Consider the following 13,808-nt stretch of genomic DNA (forward strand, 5'->3'; position numbering starts at 1 on the left):
TCCCCTGCACTCCTCAGCTCATGGAGCATCCCGTCTCAATTAAGATCCTTTCATGTTAATGGTGTTCTTATCACTCCTGTGCACGAGTTGTGAAAGCAAGGCCTACTGCAGCACAGCACAGTACACGCGCGTAGCAGCGTAAGAGCTCACCCGTTCTTTCTGCAACCGCTGCCTTCCTTTCCACATAGATCCAGCTCTTTTCTTCACTCTTTGTCCGTTAATGAGCTACGGTGAGCTGTCGCAGTAACGGCTACACGGAGGTGCTCCAAGAGAGTGCAAGGTCACAGAGACTTAACGAGACAGCCGACACATTATTTGACCACTTATACAAGATTACATTATTAATTGCACTTTGGACTCAAGTCGCAGTTAGTTCTATTACAGCTACAGTTTAACGTGCACCCTCGCTGCCTCGCTGGACTACGCAGCGGGGAAGGTCACTTAATCTGTTTTTCAGTTTGTGTCTTCAGCTCCAGTAATGCATCTCTCTCTCACTCGCTCACTCTGGTCTCTCTCTTGCTGTTTCCTCCATGTCTTTTAGTGTTGCGTATGACTTTAGGGTGAGGTAGGCAGTTACTGAGAGATCATAGGAGCACTGGCTGCCTCTAAATGCGTGGGTGCCAGAGAAACCTGTTGCCTGGCTACAACAGCACCTTTATCCTCCGGTTGCAATGGTGATGTCTTGAATATCACATAAGCGTGTGTCTGAGAGTGGGCACACCAAATTTTTCACGCATGCATGTGCGTGTCTCACATATTGTTTATTTGTATTTGTGTGAGAGACAGCAGGAGCAGTAGGAGCGCTCTCCACCACCCACTCAGCAGGCCTTCCGCCCCCGTGGCTGACTCCCCAAGACTCCGCTAGTAATTAGCTCAACATCTATCCATCTGTTCTAGGGAGGCGCAGTAAACATTAACACAACATAGCAACATTGAAATGCCGGTTGGAGAGACGCTACATTTTGCACGCGCAGGCTACGTTCTCGCTTTCGGATGCCTTAACGTGTGAGCAGGTTGGCGTGTAAATATACCGCCGTGTACGCATTTACTGGCTCATGCATCCACGTATTCTCCTGCAACTGTGTGGCAGCTTTTTTTTCCTTTTTGCTGCAGAAGTGAGTCTGGAGCGCTGCCCTGAGTTCCACATGGGAAAGAAGTGAGAAAACAACCAAAAGACTACATTACACAATTAATCAATAAGTTAATGAGATCTCATTTTCTCTGGAAAAGAGTATCCAGGCAAAAAAGTTCTCCCTCAGCCTTTTTTTTTTCTCCTCCTATCAGCGAACCAACGCCTGATTTTTACACTGTGGAAAAAGAAAGCAGCCAGCCGGAAATTAAATTAAATTACCACCCTGATAGATTTATGTGACAATTTACATTTTCATTGTGTTGTTTTCCTCTTAGAGTGGAATTGAGCCCAGCTTTGGAGGAAGCTGTTAAATGTGTTGTAAAGTAACAAAAAAAAAAAAAAAACAGCAAAACTTTCAAACAATTGTATCTCTCTGTCTTTGCAGATGCCAAAATTGTAAGGAGCAGCATCGCAGTGTGTGCGTGTCTACATGTACTACCGCGTGGCGTCTTCCTTTGCATTTATTGCGTGTACATACTTAGTTGTGTAGTTACATGTGAAAAGAAGAAACATATGGAGGTGTGGGTGTCGGAGGGAGGAGGTATTGTGCGTAGCCATGTGTGTTATTTTCTGAGCATATATGTGTCTGTCACACTATGCTAATGAGCTTGTCCTTGCTCTGCAGCGGTTGTGCGGCGCGCCAGCGCATTTGCGCACACAGGAGCGCGCGCTAATGTGTTTTCATGCTGTCTGCACCTTTACATCTATATATGTTTCTGCAGCGCTATAAAGGAATGTAGCTGCCTACATCCAGCCCTTCTGTTCCGAGTAAAGATTGAGGGCATCTCGCAGCTATTGACACAGCTGGTGATGCCATTTGGGGGGGTATCGCGCACTCGCCTGTGCGATTTCCATCCAAACAGGACAACAGCCATCGCCTGCTGTCCGTTCCAATGACAGGAGACAAGGAAAGCAGTGAGGTTACACGCCACAGTGTCCAGCTCTGGTCATCTGTCTCCTCTGCTCCTTGCTCACACCTCAGCTCTCCTCCTGTTCCTCTACAGAGTCGTGACCAGACAAAAAAAAATCATCAGTGCAGGATAGGTATTTATATTTTTGCCATTCTTAAGTTTGTTTTTCTGTTTCTTTTTTTAAAGAGGCATTGTTTTCCCCTGCTACACCCCTGTGTGATGAAAGGGGAGAAGGTGTGTGGAGGTCTGGTCTCAGATTAATAATAGGCATTGAGAGGGAGCGCAGACCTACAGTAGCAGCACTTTGATTTATTTGCCACTTAGTCCTGATGAAGTTTCAGACTGCAGCTACACACACACATGTTGGCATCTTTCTCCATCAAGGTCTTTGTTGGTTTGTTGATTCTTGTGTCTTGTTTTTCCTACAAGTGCATTACGACTACAACTAGATTATCACTTCATGGTGGAACGGCAGACATTGCCTTTACATGTATTTATATGTTGAATCACACATACAATGCACAAAAGATAGAACGAACAGCAGCAATTATTATTTAAAAATCATAGCAATTAATCTTCTGACAGGCCAATAATGCAAATTTGGGAAAACGTACAGGCAAGATAATCAGGTCAGGTCAAGTTTGGGGGCATGCACTGGTGTCACATGTCCGCCACTCCACGGAACAACCTTGAGTCCTGGATGACAACCAAACATGTAAACCAGTGGTCCATGTCCACCTCCTGAAAATGTCAGCTGGAGGCAGGTGAAACGTGGGCATCCCGTTGGCCTTCTCCAGCTGCTGGGATCCTTATCATCGGTGCACCTGCGCAGTAGAATCTGACCGCTCAAATCGAAGTCAAATTCCTTGTATTTGAGATGAGATGAGATTTATTGTCATTGTCATTACACGAGTGCAACAACAATGAAATTACATTTACACTCCAATTACATCAGACAAGATACAGCAATTAATCCACAATTATTACTTGTTTACCGTAATAATGGCACACATCAGAATTTAAGACAACACATATATATTTGACATTGTTTATGTGCACTAAACTTGAAGCAATCCATCATCCGAATTGAGGTAAAGTGGGAGAAGGTCGCAGCAGGCAGGGCCCGCGCTGCCCAATCCGTGCTGCCTGTCCATTCTTGTGGATACTTGATGAATAAAGGCTATTCTGTTCTATTCTTCAAGATCATGCACAGAGAAACATGCCACGTGTCCAAAGTGTCAAAGCTGACTTTTCCGCACAATGTAAGTGTTGCTCCTCATCTCCCTCAGTAGCCCTGTATTTGACGCAACGTCATTCCAGTGCCACCCAAGGATCCTCTGATGAGACCTAGTACCAAAAACATCTTGTCGTCCCTTTCGGTCACTGGGTTAGCATCCTTGTCTCACAACCGTACAGTAAGACATGAAGCACCAGCACCCTAAAGACGTGGACCTGCTTGCAGTGATAATGGCATCACCAAACACTTCATGACTCCCTCAGTTCTCCTCAGGCATTTCTCAAACTCAAAGGCCGACAATCACCCAGGCATAGCAATAAAAAATAAAACGGTAAGTCATCATTTCTCTCTGACAGTGGTTAAGGTTACGGTTAGCGTTTCCCTGCTTGTACACGACTCGTCACAGACTGGTGTTCAGTCAAAATGAGCCGTTTGCGTCAAAACGTGAGAACTTTGGTGTGAGACTGTGTTGGAGTGGTGTGAACTTGCTCAGTTGATCCCACTGATCTGCAAAAACAGTATCTTCCTGAGTGTTAAAGAAAATAAGGAACTGATCAAAAAATGGTAATATAGGTGGTGAGAAAATGAGACTGAAAACACAGCAAAACAAAGCAAATGTAAATTTACTTGTGAGATTATTAGGTACAACGGAATCCCTGAGCTGCCTGTGTGTGCATTTATGGTTCACCCTGTGCCTGATTTCCCTATTCATATTCTGTTGTTGGCTGCCTACAGGTCAATTACAACAAGTGCAGCTTTTACTTCTGTGTGTGCGAATCATACGGTATGCGTTTGTCAGGTTTGCATTGGCTTTGTGGCAGTTGTGCGTTTCTGACTAATTGGAAATGATAAGAACAGAAATGAGAACATTCCTTGTGTTGAGTCTTCACCGTGCTCAGTAATCAAAGTTATTCATGATTACAGAGCCAAATTGATGTTATTCACACCGGCACAACATTCCTTTAAAGTCTACCTATTATTCATAAGCTGTCAATTTAGAAAATTTGCAGAGGTAGCCCTGTAACAATTTGCAGGCAGCAAATTGTTGAGTTTTGAGTTAATTGAGGGCATCAGCTCACCGTGTGGGAGGACTTGACAAAATGCCACGTGAGTGTTACATGAGCACACAATGTAATTATCACACATATGCAAATACACTCTTGCATTAGCATACCCATGCTAGCATATGCATTAAAGTACGCATGCAGAAATAAAGATCGTTAAGGAATGAGTGAGATTATTGGACATTTTTGAACCCGGATTTGTTCTGCTCCGTGCTTGTGTTGTGGATTGCACATCATCGCCGCTGTCCATGGACAGTGTTCGCTTTGTTTCGCCATCCAGCTGGCATGTACCACATAAAAGCCAACCATTGAGCCAACGTTTAGCCGTTGTGTCCTCAAGAGAGCATTCTTCCTGTCTGTCATCTCGTCTAACCTTTCCCACCCGCTCTGTCTCCCTCACAGAATCCTGACATTGTGCTCGTACACTATTTGAATGTCCCAGCAATCGAGGATTGTGGGAAACCATGCGGTCCGATCCTTTGCTCCATCAACACAGACAAAAAGGAGTGGGCAAAATGGACCAAGGAGGAGCTAATTGGCCAGCTCAAGCCTATGTGTGAGTATTGTGCTAAACTAATTACATGTTTGCTGTTCCTCTGCACCCTGTCTTAATCATACGTTTCCACTGAAACAGTTGCTGTCATTAAACCTCTTTGTTGTCTGTGGATTTAATGGCCGCTGATAGCTCTAAGTGCCCTCAGCATTTCAGTCAGCGAGCATCCTCATCCACCACTGTGCACTGGATAACCCCCCCGTTACGTCACACGTAGGTTTTCAGAAGAGCTGGTTTGAAGCTTCAAATGGGAAAACTCCAAACGTCACAATCGTGGCAGGGTTTGATTCTGCCAAACTCCCACCTAACCCATAAATGGTTAAAATGGTGATGCATGCACAAGCCCAAATTGACCTGGGCCGGATGAATAAAACCTGATCACAGACCCCCTGACCACCACCACCATCACTATGTCGGAGTTAAAAAACAAGCTAAAGCTCTTAGGCTATTTGGTGTGGTTGGGTTTTTATTTAATGCAGAATTTTTGCAGACTGAGTGATTGTTTTCTTAGTCTGTTGCTTGGGTTATTATTAAAAATGACATTATAATAGTATTAAAAATTATGGCTGAAATATTTGCTCAGTAACAGTTGAGATGGGAGGTGATGGTCTAGTGGTGAAGCATTGGTGTTGAGACCAGAGGATCCTCAGTTCAAACCCCAACCTGACCGGAAAATCACTAAGTTTCCTTTGGCAAGGTCCTTAATCCCCCAGTTACTCGCGGTGTGTAGTGAGCGCCTTGCATGGCAGCACCCTCACATCAGTGTGTGAGTGTGTCTGTGTGAATGGGTGAATGTGAGGCATAATTGTAAAGCGCTTTGAGCGTCTGATGCAGATGGAAAAGCGTTATATAAATGTAGTCCATTTACCATTTACCATAACCTCACCAACCTGCTGATTTCTGTCCGTTTGTGCTAACAGTGCTAATATACAACATTAAATAATATTAACAGTTCACTCACCAGAAATACTGGTGTACAGATTTCTTAGAGTAAAAGCCCAGTCATACCCTTCACCATACAAGGCCGTGCTTCTAATAACATGCTCAGAAAGTTCAGATGTCATTATTATTACTATTTATAACTTTATGATTTCAAATATATTAAACTGATAAGTTACACACCCCCCCCACCCCCCTCCAACCCTGTAAACATGTTATTTCTGCTGTATTTCTGACATTTTAATATGATGGTGGGGGGGTGGGGGTGGGGGGGGTGTCTATGGTGTGTGACTTGCTTTCGGACCCGTCCACAAATGGAGACTGAAGGAACTACAAGATTTGGCACATTTGCGTTGGCTTCATTTCTCAGCAGCACTGGAGGTTTGGAGGTTGGGTCTTGGTGTTTCGATACAGCGGTGAGTGCGTTCTCGTCCAGGAACTGTCTGCCAGTTGGTGGGTCAAAGGTCGGCTCTTCCCTCAGACCTCTGGCACCAGTCTGACCTGGCTGAGAGAGCACATCTTCTCTAATCCAAGAAGGAAGGTGGGGGCGGGGGGTGGAGGGGGTGTGCATAAGAGGGCAGCTTGCTGATTATTGATTCGTGTTAGTGCATAGGAACTGGAATGTCTGACTCGCCACAAATCCTTCCATCCATCTCTGCTCCCTCAGTGGATTGATCTGTTGGTATCAGCTTCACTAATGCTCTGTGACATGTGTTTTTATGAGTCTTGAGACCTGCTTGAAGTTTGAGGCAGTGTTTTGGAAAACGTTAGGGTTTGTCTGGCGATGGGTTCACCTGACCGGGCAGCTTGGAGGGCATTGAAAATCATTAAGAGGGATGTTCAGGTGTCTTTACCAACCAGACGGTGATTCAGATGAGATGCGTTTGGCATCAATCAATCAATCAATTTTATTTATATAGCACCAAATCACAACAAACAGTTGCCCCAAGGCGCTTTATATTGTAAGGCAAGGCCATACAATAATTACGTAAAAACCCCAACAGTCAAAACGACTCCCTGTGAGCAAGCAGTTGGCGACAGTGGGAAGGAAAAACTCCCTTTTAACAGGAAGAAACCTCCAGCAGAACCAGGCTCAGGGAGGGGCAGTCTTCTGCTGGGACTGGTTGGGGCTGAGGGAGAGAACCAGGAAAAAGACATGCTGTGGAGGGGAGCAAAGATCAATCACTAATGATTAAATGCAGAGTGGTGCATACAGAGCAAAAAGAGAAAGAAACACTCAGTGCATCATGGGAACCCCCCAGCAGTCTAAGTCTATAGCAGCATAACTAAGGGATGGTTCAGGGTCACCTGATCCAGCCCTAACTATAAGCTTTAGCAAAAAAGAAAGTTTTAAGCCTAATCTTAAAAGTAGAGAGTGTGTCTGTCTCCCTGATCTGAATTGGGAGCAGGTTCCAGAGGAGAGGAGCCTGAAAGCTGAAGGCTCTGCCTCCCATTCTACTCTTACAAACCCTAAGAACTACAAGTAAGCCTGCAGTCTGAGAGCGAAGCGCTCTATTGGGGTGATATGGTACTACGAGGTCCCTAAGATAAGATGGGACCTGATTATTCAAAACCTTATAAGTAAGAAGAAGAATTTTAAATTCTATTCTAGAATTAACAGGAAGCCAATGAAGAGAGGCCAATATGGGTGAGATATGCTCTCTCCTTCTAGTCCCCGTTAGTACTCTAGCTGCAGCATTTTGAATTAACTGAAGGCTTTTCAGGGAACTTTTAGGACAACCTGATAATAATGAATTACAATAGTCCAGCCTAGAGGAAATAAATGCATGAATTGGCATGGCTGTGACTGATATGCTGATGGCTAATTATTGGTATTGTGACCAGGTAAAGACAAACGTGTCAGTGGCTTTGCAAGCACACACACACACACACACACACACACACACACACACACACACACACACACACACACACACACACACACACACACACTGGCTGCATACTGATGAGGCAGCTTGATCCAGAGTGTCATTACCACAGTATTGGCTTTATTATTATCTCCTTCATTGCTCCACTTGCTATTAGTTTTAGGATATTCTTTAACATAAAGCCTTACCTCAGGACAGTCACTGAGCAACAACAGCCGACTGTATTAATTACGTCTGTGGCCTAATGTAAAAAAATAAGCAACCATTTGCAGTAATGTGTGAAGTCATTAACTTTGGGAGTTGTAGGGACAAAGAGGGTGAGTGTTTGATGCCTTCTAGCTGCCAGGGTCATGAGGGGAGCTACAAAAAGAGCAAAAAAAAAAAAAGCCCTCTCCTGCTTTCTGTTTTCTCTCCATCCCTCGCTCATCCTCCTGACGTTGCAAAACAGGCTAAAGGATGGAGAAACATTGCCACCTAGAGGTCCTTTCTCACAACAACCCTCAAACTAATGCTAAATTTCTGCTGAAGACTGCTGATCTTGAAAATGTGTGCATGTTTATTGGGACATAGCTTTGTTATATAATATACTTTGCAGTGGTTTGGATCATTTTTATCTTTTCCTGAAGTCTCCATAGAAGTTATTAGAATTTCCTCCCTATATCAGCATAGCTCAGGAGGACTCGCGTAAATGGTAAATGGAATTAATTTTGAAAGACGTAGGTACACAAAAGCAATGCTTTGACCTGTAGATGCTTCACAATGATGCCTTACATTCACACACACTAGGATAGGGGTGCAGTGATACACTAGATCCACGACATCACTCTTGTAATCCATGATGTGAGGTCTCCTATTTGTATATTTTATAAATCTTTTATGATTTCTTTACAGCAGAGCATCATTTTTCCATGCAGTAGTTGACGTTTCATGGTGGCACAATACTTATTTAAAAAAACAAACAAACATATGATTTAATACAAGCCTCATAGTATAATTGTCACGATACACGGTGACAGTACACCCGGAGCGACTTAGTGATTAAAGACCTTTCCCAAGGATCAAGTCACAAGCCCACCATTATATAATGGCAAATGTACTTTCAGGTTGATATGCAAAAGGTATCAGCAGTCAATGGTCAGCAGTGTTTGCTAGTAGAGAGCTTACTACAAACAGTCCCAAAAAAGCAGAATATACTGAATAATATATTGTTCTCTCACTCCCTTTTAAGCAAGAGTATAGTCCAGATACTCCATCATGTCTACAGTGTTTTTATTCCAAGTAACTGTGTAAACAACTGAATAAAAACTAAAGTATCACATACCCTTGGTGTAACCATGTGGGGGTCATTTGGATGACACGAGTCTCTTGAACTTCTCTTTCCCAAAAATTAAATATATTCTTGCCTTTGTATGTGTTCAGATTTTCTGATGGAAATCTATGTAGTTGGTGTGTAACGGTTGGGAGTTGATCAATGTAATCACACCACTTCTTCACAGCCACCTGCTAATACGGGTCAAAATCATTCACCATCTTGATTTTCTGCAAGTAATGGTCTGTGCACTATTTGTCTAAGAAATCGATGTAACTGAGAGTTTTAGACATTGGTCATGTCAGCTTTATGCACCAGTCAAGCATAAATAATTATCTTTCAAGCTCCACTTATTGGTATGGGGAAACCTCATTGTATGGGTGGTGGATCGTAGTGTGTGCAGGGGTTGATGCCAGAAGAATACACTCTACAATGCAAGACACCAAACCTTTTTTGTTTGAGTGCAGCTTGCAGGATTCTGCTACACAATGTGTATGTTAAAAGGTAGCTTCAATAATGGCTACCTGAAAATTTAGCTGCGATATCCCTAAACTGATAAACTACAATGAAGTTGAACAAAGCTAAAACATTTAGCCGAAGCTACTGATGACAGCTAAATTTTAGTGTTGGAATTTTATTGTTTTTTGGGGGTTGGGGGAGGGTGTGGCCACTTAGAGTCCCTTTATTCAGAGAATAGCAACATGACCATTGAAAAAAAACGGTCATGTGACTCATGGTGCCATCTTGGGGTTAAAATAGCATTTGCTCTTAAGCTGTCTGCTTGTAAATCCAGCTATTTTATTTGTTTATTTGCTGAAAATGTCCGGTTGTTGTGCATTTGGATGCACAAATAGACACAACATGGGCTTCAAGATGTACAGATTCCCTTCAGATCCGAACAGAAGAAAAATTTGGGAAAATAAAGCCAACTGTGTAGGATGGAAGCGACTTCATCGCCAAAGTTTTGAGAGGTAAATTTATTGTTCAGTCCCATGTACAGTAAAACTCACTTAAACCATCATCCTATAAACCGGATATTCACTGTTACTGGACAAAAATGTCCCAATGTTTTTGTATTGTTTTTCAAGTAATAAACACCATGTATAACAGATTTTGTGTAACAGATTTTTCACTCACATCGGATAAAACGTCTCTTCCGATCGCAATGTATTTCCATTAAAAACTCCTCACATGTGAGACCAGAGTCATTTCCATGATTACAAAAAAATAAACGGCCATTTATTTTTTCACACCGTGCTCAGACTCGGACCGGCAGCCTGGACATGCACCTGTTAAATTAGACACAGCAAAAGGCTGTGATTTGACACTTTTCTTCTTTCACTCTTTCCTCTCATATTTTAATAGTTTTTGTAGTGCGCACGCTGATTACATTTCGGGATCGCATACGTTTGGCAGAAAAGTCCGCAAATTTAGAACAAAAGGAAAATGTACAGCTTACCTTTGATTTGGAGGTGATGATTGTAGAAAGAAAAGCTTGCTGAGTGTCACATTAATCCATAATAAAGCATAGTCCAGTGACAGAGAATTTTAAAACTGTCAGGCACATCATTGCATGACAAGGAGTTACAGAGCTGCAGAAGCATAAATCAGGTTTTAAATTCATGAAATAAATCATCATAAATTGTAAATTTGATAGCTTAACTATTTATTTTGATAGCACCGGTACCTGGATGTGTTTCTGTATGTGGTTAAATTATTTTTAAAAAGTTGAAAACATGAAAGATTCATTCAGTAGTTCAGCATAGTTGCCCCCAAAATGGCGCCATGTTCTCAGTTGATGCTACTCTCTCAATAAAGGGCCCCTAGGGGCGCTCTAAAACCCTGAAAAACAGACCTAAACAGCTGAACAATAATGGAATTGCCATTGAAATTAGAATTCCACGATTCCAAGATCTGTGAAGAAGTCGCAGATCTGACGTCACAGCAGTATGACAGCACACACAGTGAGCGGTAAACAGAATAGCTTTGTCATTCATTTTTACTTGTATGTAGTGTTTGATGGTGAGTTTGATGCAGTAAATGTATCTGACAGGTCCTGACATAAGTTGTGGACTTTGGTGTTGCTTTCAGTATAGCAGTGGATTACAAACTCATGAAAATATCCCTGGAAAGAGCTTGATGTCCTTTTCCCAAGTAGATGCACTGAAACACCTTGAGATCAGACATCAGACGGACCGACTTGGAATTATCAATTTACAACAGAATGCACCATAATTGGCCCACTAATGGTTTTCACCGTTAGCTGAAAAGCTTCACTAATTATACAATTGCATGATTTTGTGGGGTGCTATGATTGATTATCAGCCCTACATCTGCAGTTAGCAGCCCGCCATGTCTGTCATTAAGGCTGCATTTAGCTTTTGTGCCAAGTACAGTGGTCCCTCTTTTATTGCTGGAGTTACATTCTAAAAATAACCCGCAATAGGCGAAATCCGCAAAGTAGTCAGCGTTAGTTTTTACAATTATTATAGATGTTTTAAGGTTGTAAAACCCCTCACTACACACTTTATACAGTTTTCTCAAACAGGCTTTAACATTTTCTTACTTTTATCTCCTGTGTAAACACTCTCTTTTTTCTTCTGGGTGAGAAGATTATAAACAGACACACACAGAACACAATGCGCGTCCTCTCCCTTCGCTCACTGCCTTCCGGGGGTACGGATGCGGGACCCGCAAAGAATCCAAGTAATGGCCATGGAGCTCTGCGGCTGTGGTTACCGAGACCATGCAGCAGCGCTGCGGGTTTTTCCGCAAGAAGTCTATCCTCGCTGGCTACCGGAGCGCTTCGCATCAAAACAGCGAGCGTAGTCTCTGGACCTGGTGCCAGAGTTGGCCGCAGCTCCACACAGCAGAGAGGGGGGCGGTGTGAGTGGCCCACTGCAGCACTTACGGAGCCCGCAGTCTCAGTAAGCGCATCGGAGGCAGTGAGAGCAATCGTGGTGATGCCGACCAGTGCCGCGACCGGCCCGACTGATAAGGACGCAGAACACAATGCGCTGTTTAAAAAAAAAAAAAGAGGAAGCAAAATTGCACTAAAAAAAATCTGCGAAACTGCAAGGCCACGAAAGGTGAACTGCGCTATAGCGAGGGACCACTGTAAACCAAAGTTCTTTGATATAATGATAATGGTTTACTGACCTTTTTTTCCAGTGTATGAACCATCAGTTTAACATCAGGTAGTTATTTTTCCAAAAGGGTGTCAGCTTCCAAACTGTAATTGCCTTCTTCTGTCTCACGCATCCCTTTTGTTATTCTCTTCATGGCGTTCCAGTGCACGAGCCATTTGACACCTCTAATGGCACAAAAAGACAACAAAGGAAAAATGTAGATTTCACAGATCACCTGAGCTTAGTCTGTCACCACATGACAAAAAACAGTCACAAAAACCCACAAACCTCCATTGTCACGCACAGATACTCACACTCAGTGTTCCAAATATAAGCCCTGTGAAACACGGCCTTGTCCGACCTCCTCAACGCCCCGTGGTGTTTGATGAGAAAGAGAAGAGGAGAGAGGGGATAAGAGAGTGGCATTAATACTCAGTCATTCCTTTGGTCTGATGCTATAAACACACGGCGCTCTCCGCAGCTATGCCCCTAGCCTGCTGACAGATAGCGCATGAGTGGCTTTAACAAACACTCAGACAGACAGAAGGCCTGTCTCCAGGCTAGACAGGCAGGGCCAGAGAAGAAGAGAGCAAAGCATTGCGGACAGGGCTGGCCATCATGTAAACTATCGAGCTCCAGTGTCGCATATAGTGCCCAATGGTGCAGAGGCAAACAGATGGGATATGCGTGCACCCTACAGACTGAATGTGTTTGTCATTAAACCTGTGTGATGCTGCTTATGACAGGATGCAGTCATCAGGATGATGATGTGACTTGGTTGCTGCTTGGTGCGGCTGCTGTTGCTGCCATCAGGATTAAACCTCGTGGCACCGCTCCTGTCATGTTTGCTTTGGAACAGATCCCTCAGTGAGGAGAGCAGACAGGCAGACACGGTGGTAACTGTACGTCAACAACCCAAAGCCTCTGGGGGTGACACTCATCTAGATGAAGGCTGAAGAGGTCTGTGGCAATTCTGGCATGAGGGATCATGGAGCAGAGACAACATTGTTTGGACAAATCGGGATTGGGCTGCGTGGTCGATGTAAGCTCTTGCATTAGGCTTTCACTCTTCGTCTGTCACAGTGTCTGAGTCACATTGTCAGGATGGATGCCTCTCTGCTGTGGAGCCTTCCTGCTGGATTTAACACAGACGGGGGAGACATGATAGCATTCTTCGTGTGCATGTGGCACTATCATCCTAGTGCTGGTCAGATGAGCATCATCTATTTTGTGTTGTATGACACATTGTCTGGAGATAATTGGTGGCTCAAGATAGAATTTGTGATTGGAACTGCTCAATGAAAAGAGCTGCCATCTCCATTAATGACCTTGTGTTTTCATCTGGCTGCTATGTTGGATTGGTAATAGGATTACTTAAAAACTGATCACTTTATTTTCACACATCAGTTAATCTGGTCTTGTTTGGGAGCATTGGTTTTCATTAAAGAGGGACAACCGAAATATTTTTTTTTCCCCTCACAGCTGGTAGAGCTTTGGGCGGCACCGTGGCTTCGTGGTTAACACTGTTGTCTCAGAGCAAGAAGGTCGTGGGATCACTTACTAACGGGACCTTTCTGTGTAGAGTCTGCATGTTCTCCCCTTGTTCATGTGGGTTTTCTCCAGGTGCTCCGGCTTCCCCCACTTCC

The 13,808-nt window shown here is 43.6% G+C and overlaps 1 protein-coding gene across 8 annotated transcripts in view; it reads left to right on the forward strand.

Moving 5' to 3' along the window:
• camta1a (calmodulin binding transcription activator 1a) overlaps positions 1-13,808 on the forward strand; it is a 919,840-nt gene that overhangs the window by 790,028 nt on the left and 116,004 nt on the right. For all 8 annotated transcript variants that reach the window (XM_034172934.1, XM_034172936.1, XM_034172940.1 and 5 more), the window contains one exon: positions 4,747-4,900. In XM_034172934.1, the coding sequence (XP_034028825.1) occupies positions 4,747-4,900 (154 nt within the window). The remainder of the gene's footprint in view (positions 1-4,746; positions 4,901-13,808) is intronic.

This window comes from Thalassophryne amazonica, chromosome 6 (assembly GCF_902500255.1).
Source record: "Thalassophryne amazonica chromosome 6, fThaAma1.1, whole genome shotgun sequence".
In the NCBI taxonomy this organism is placed as follows: Eukaryota; Metazoa; Chordata; class Actinopteri; order Batrachoidiformes; family Batrachoididae; genus Thalassophryne; species Thalassophryne amazonica.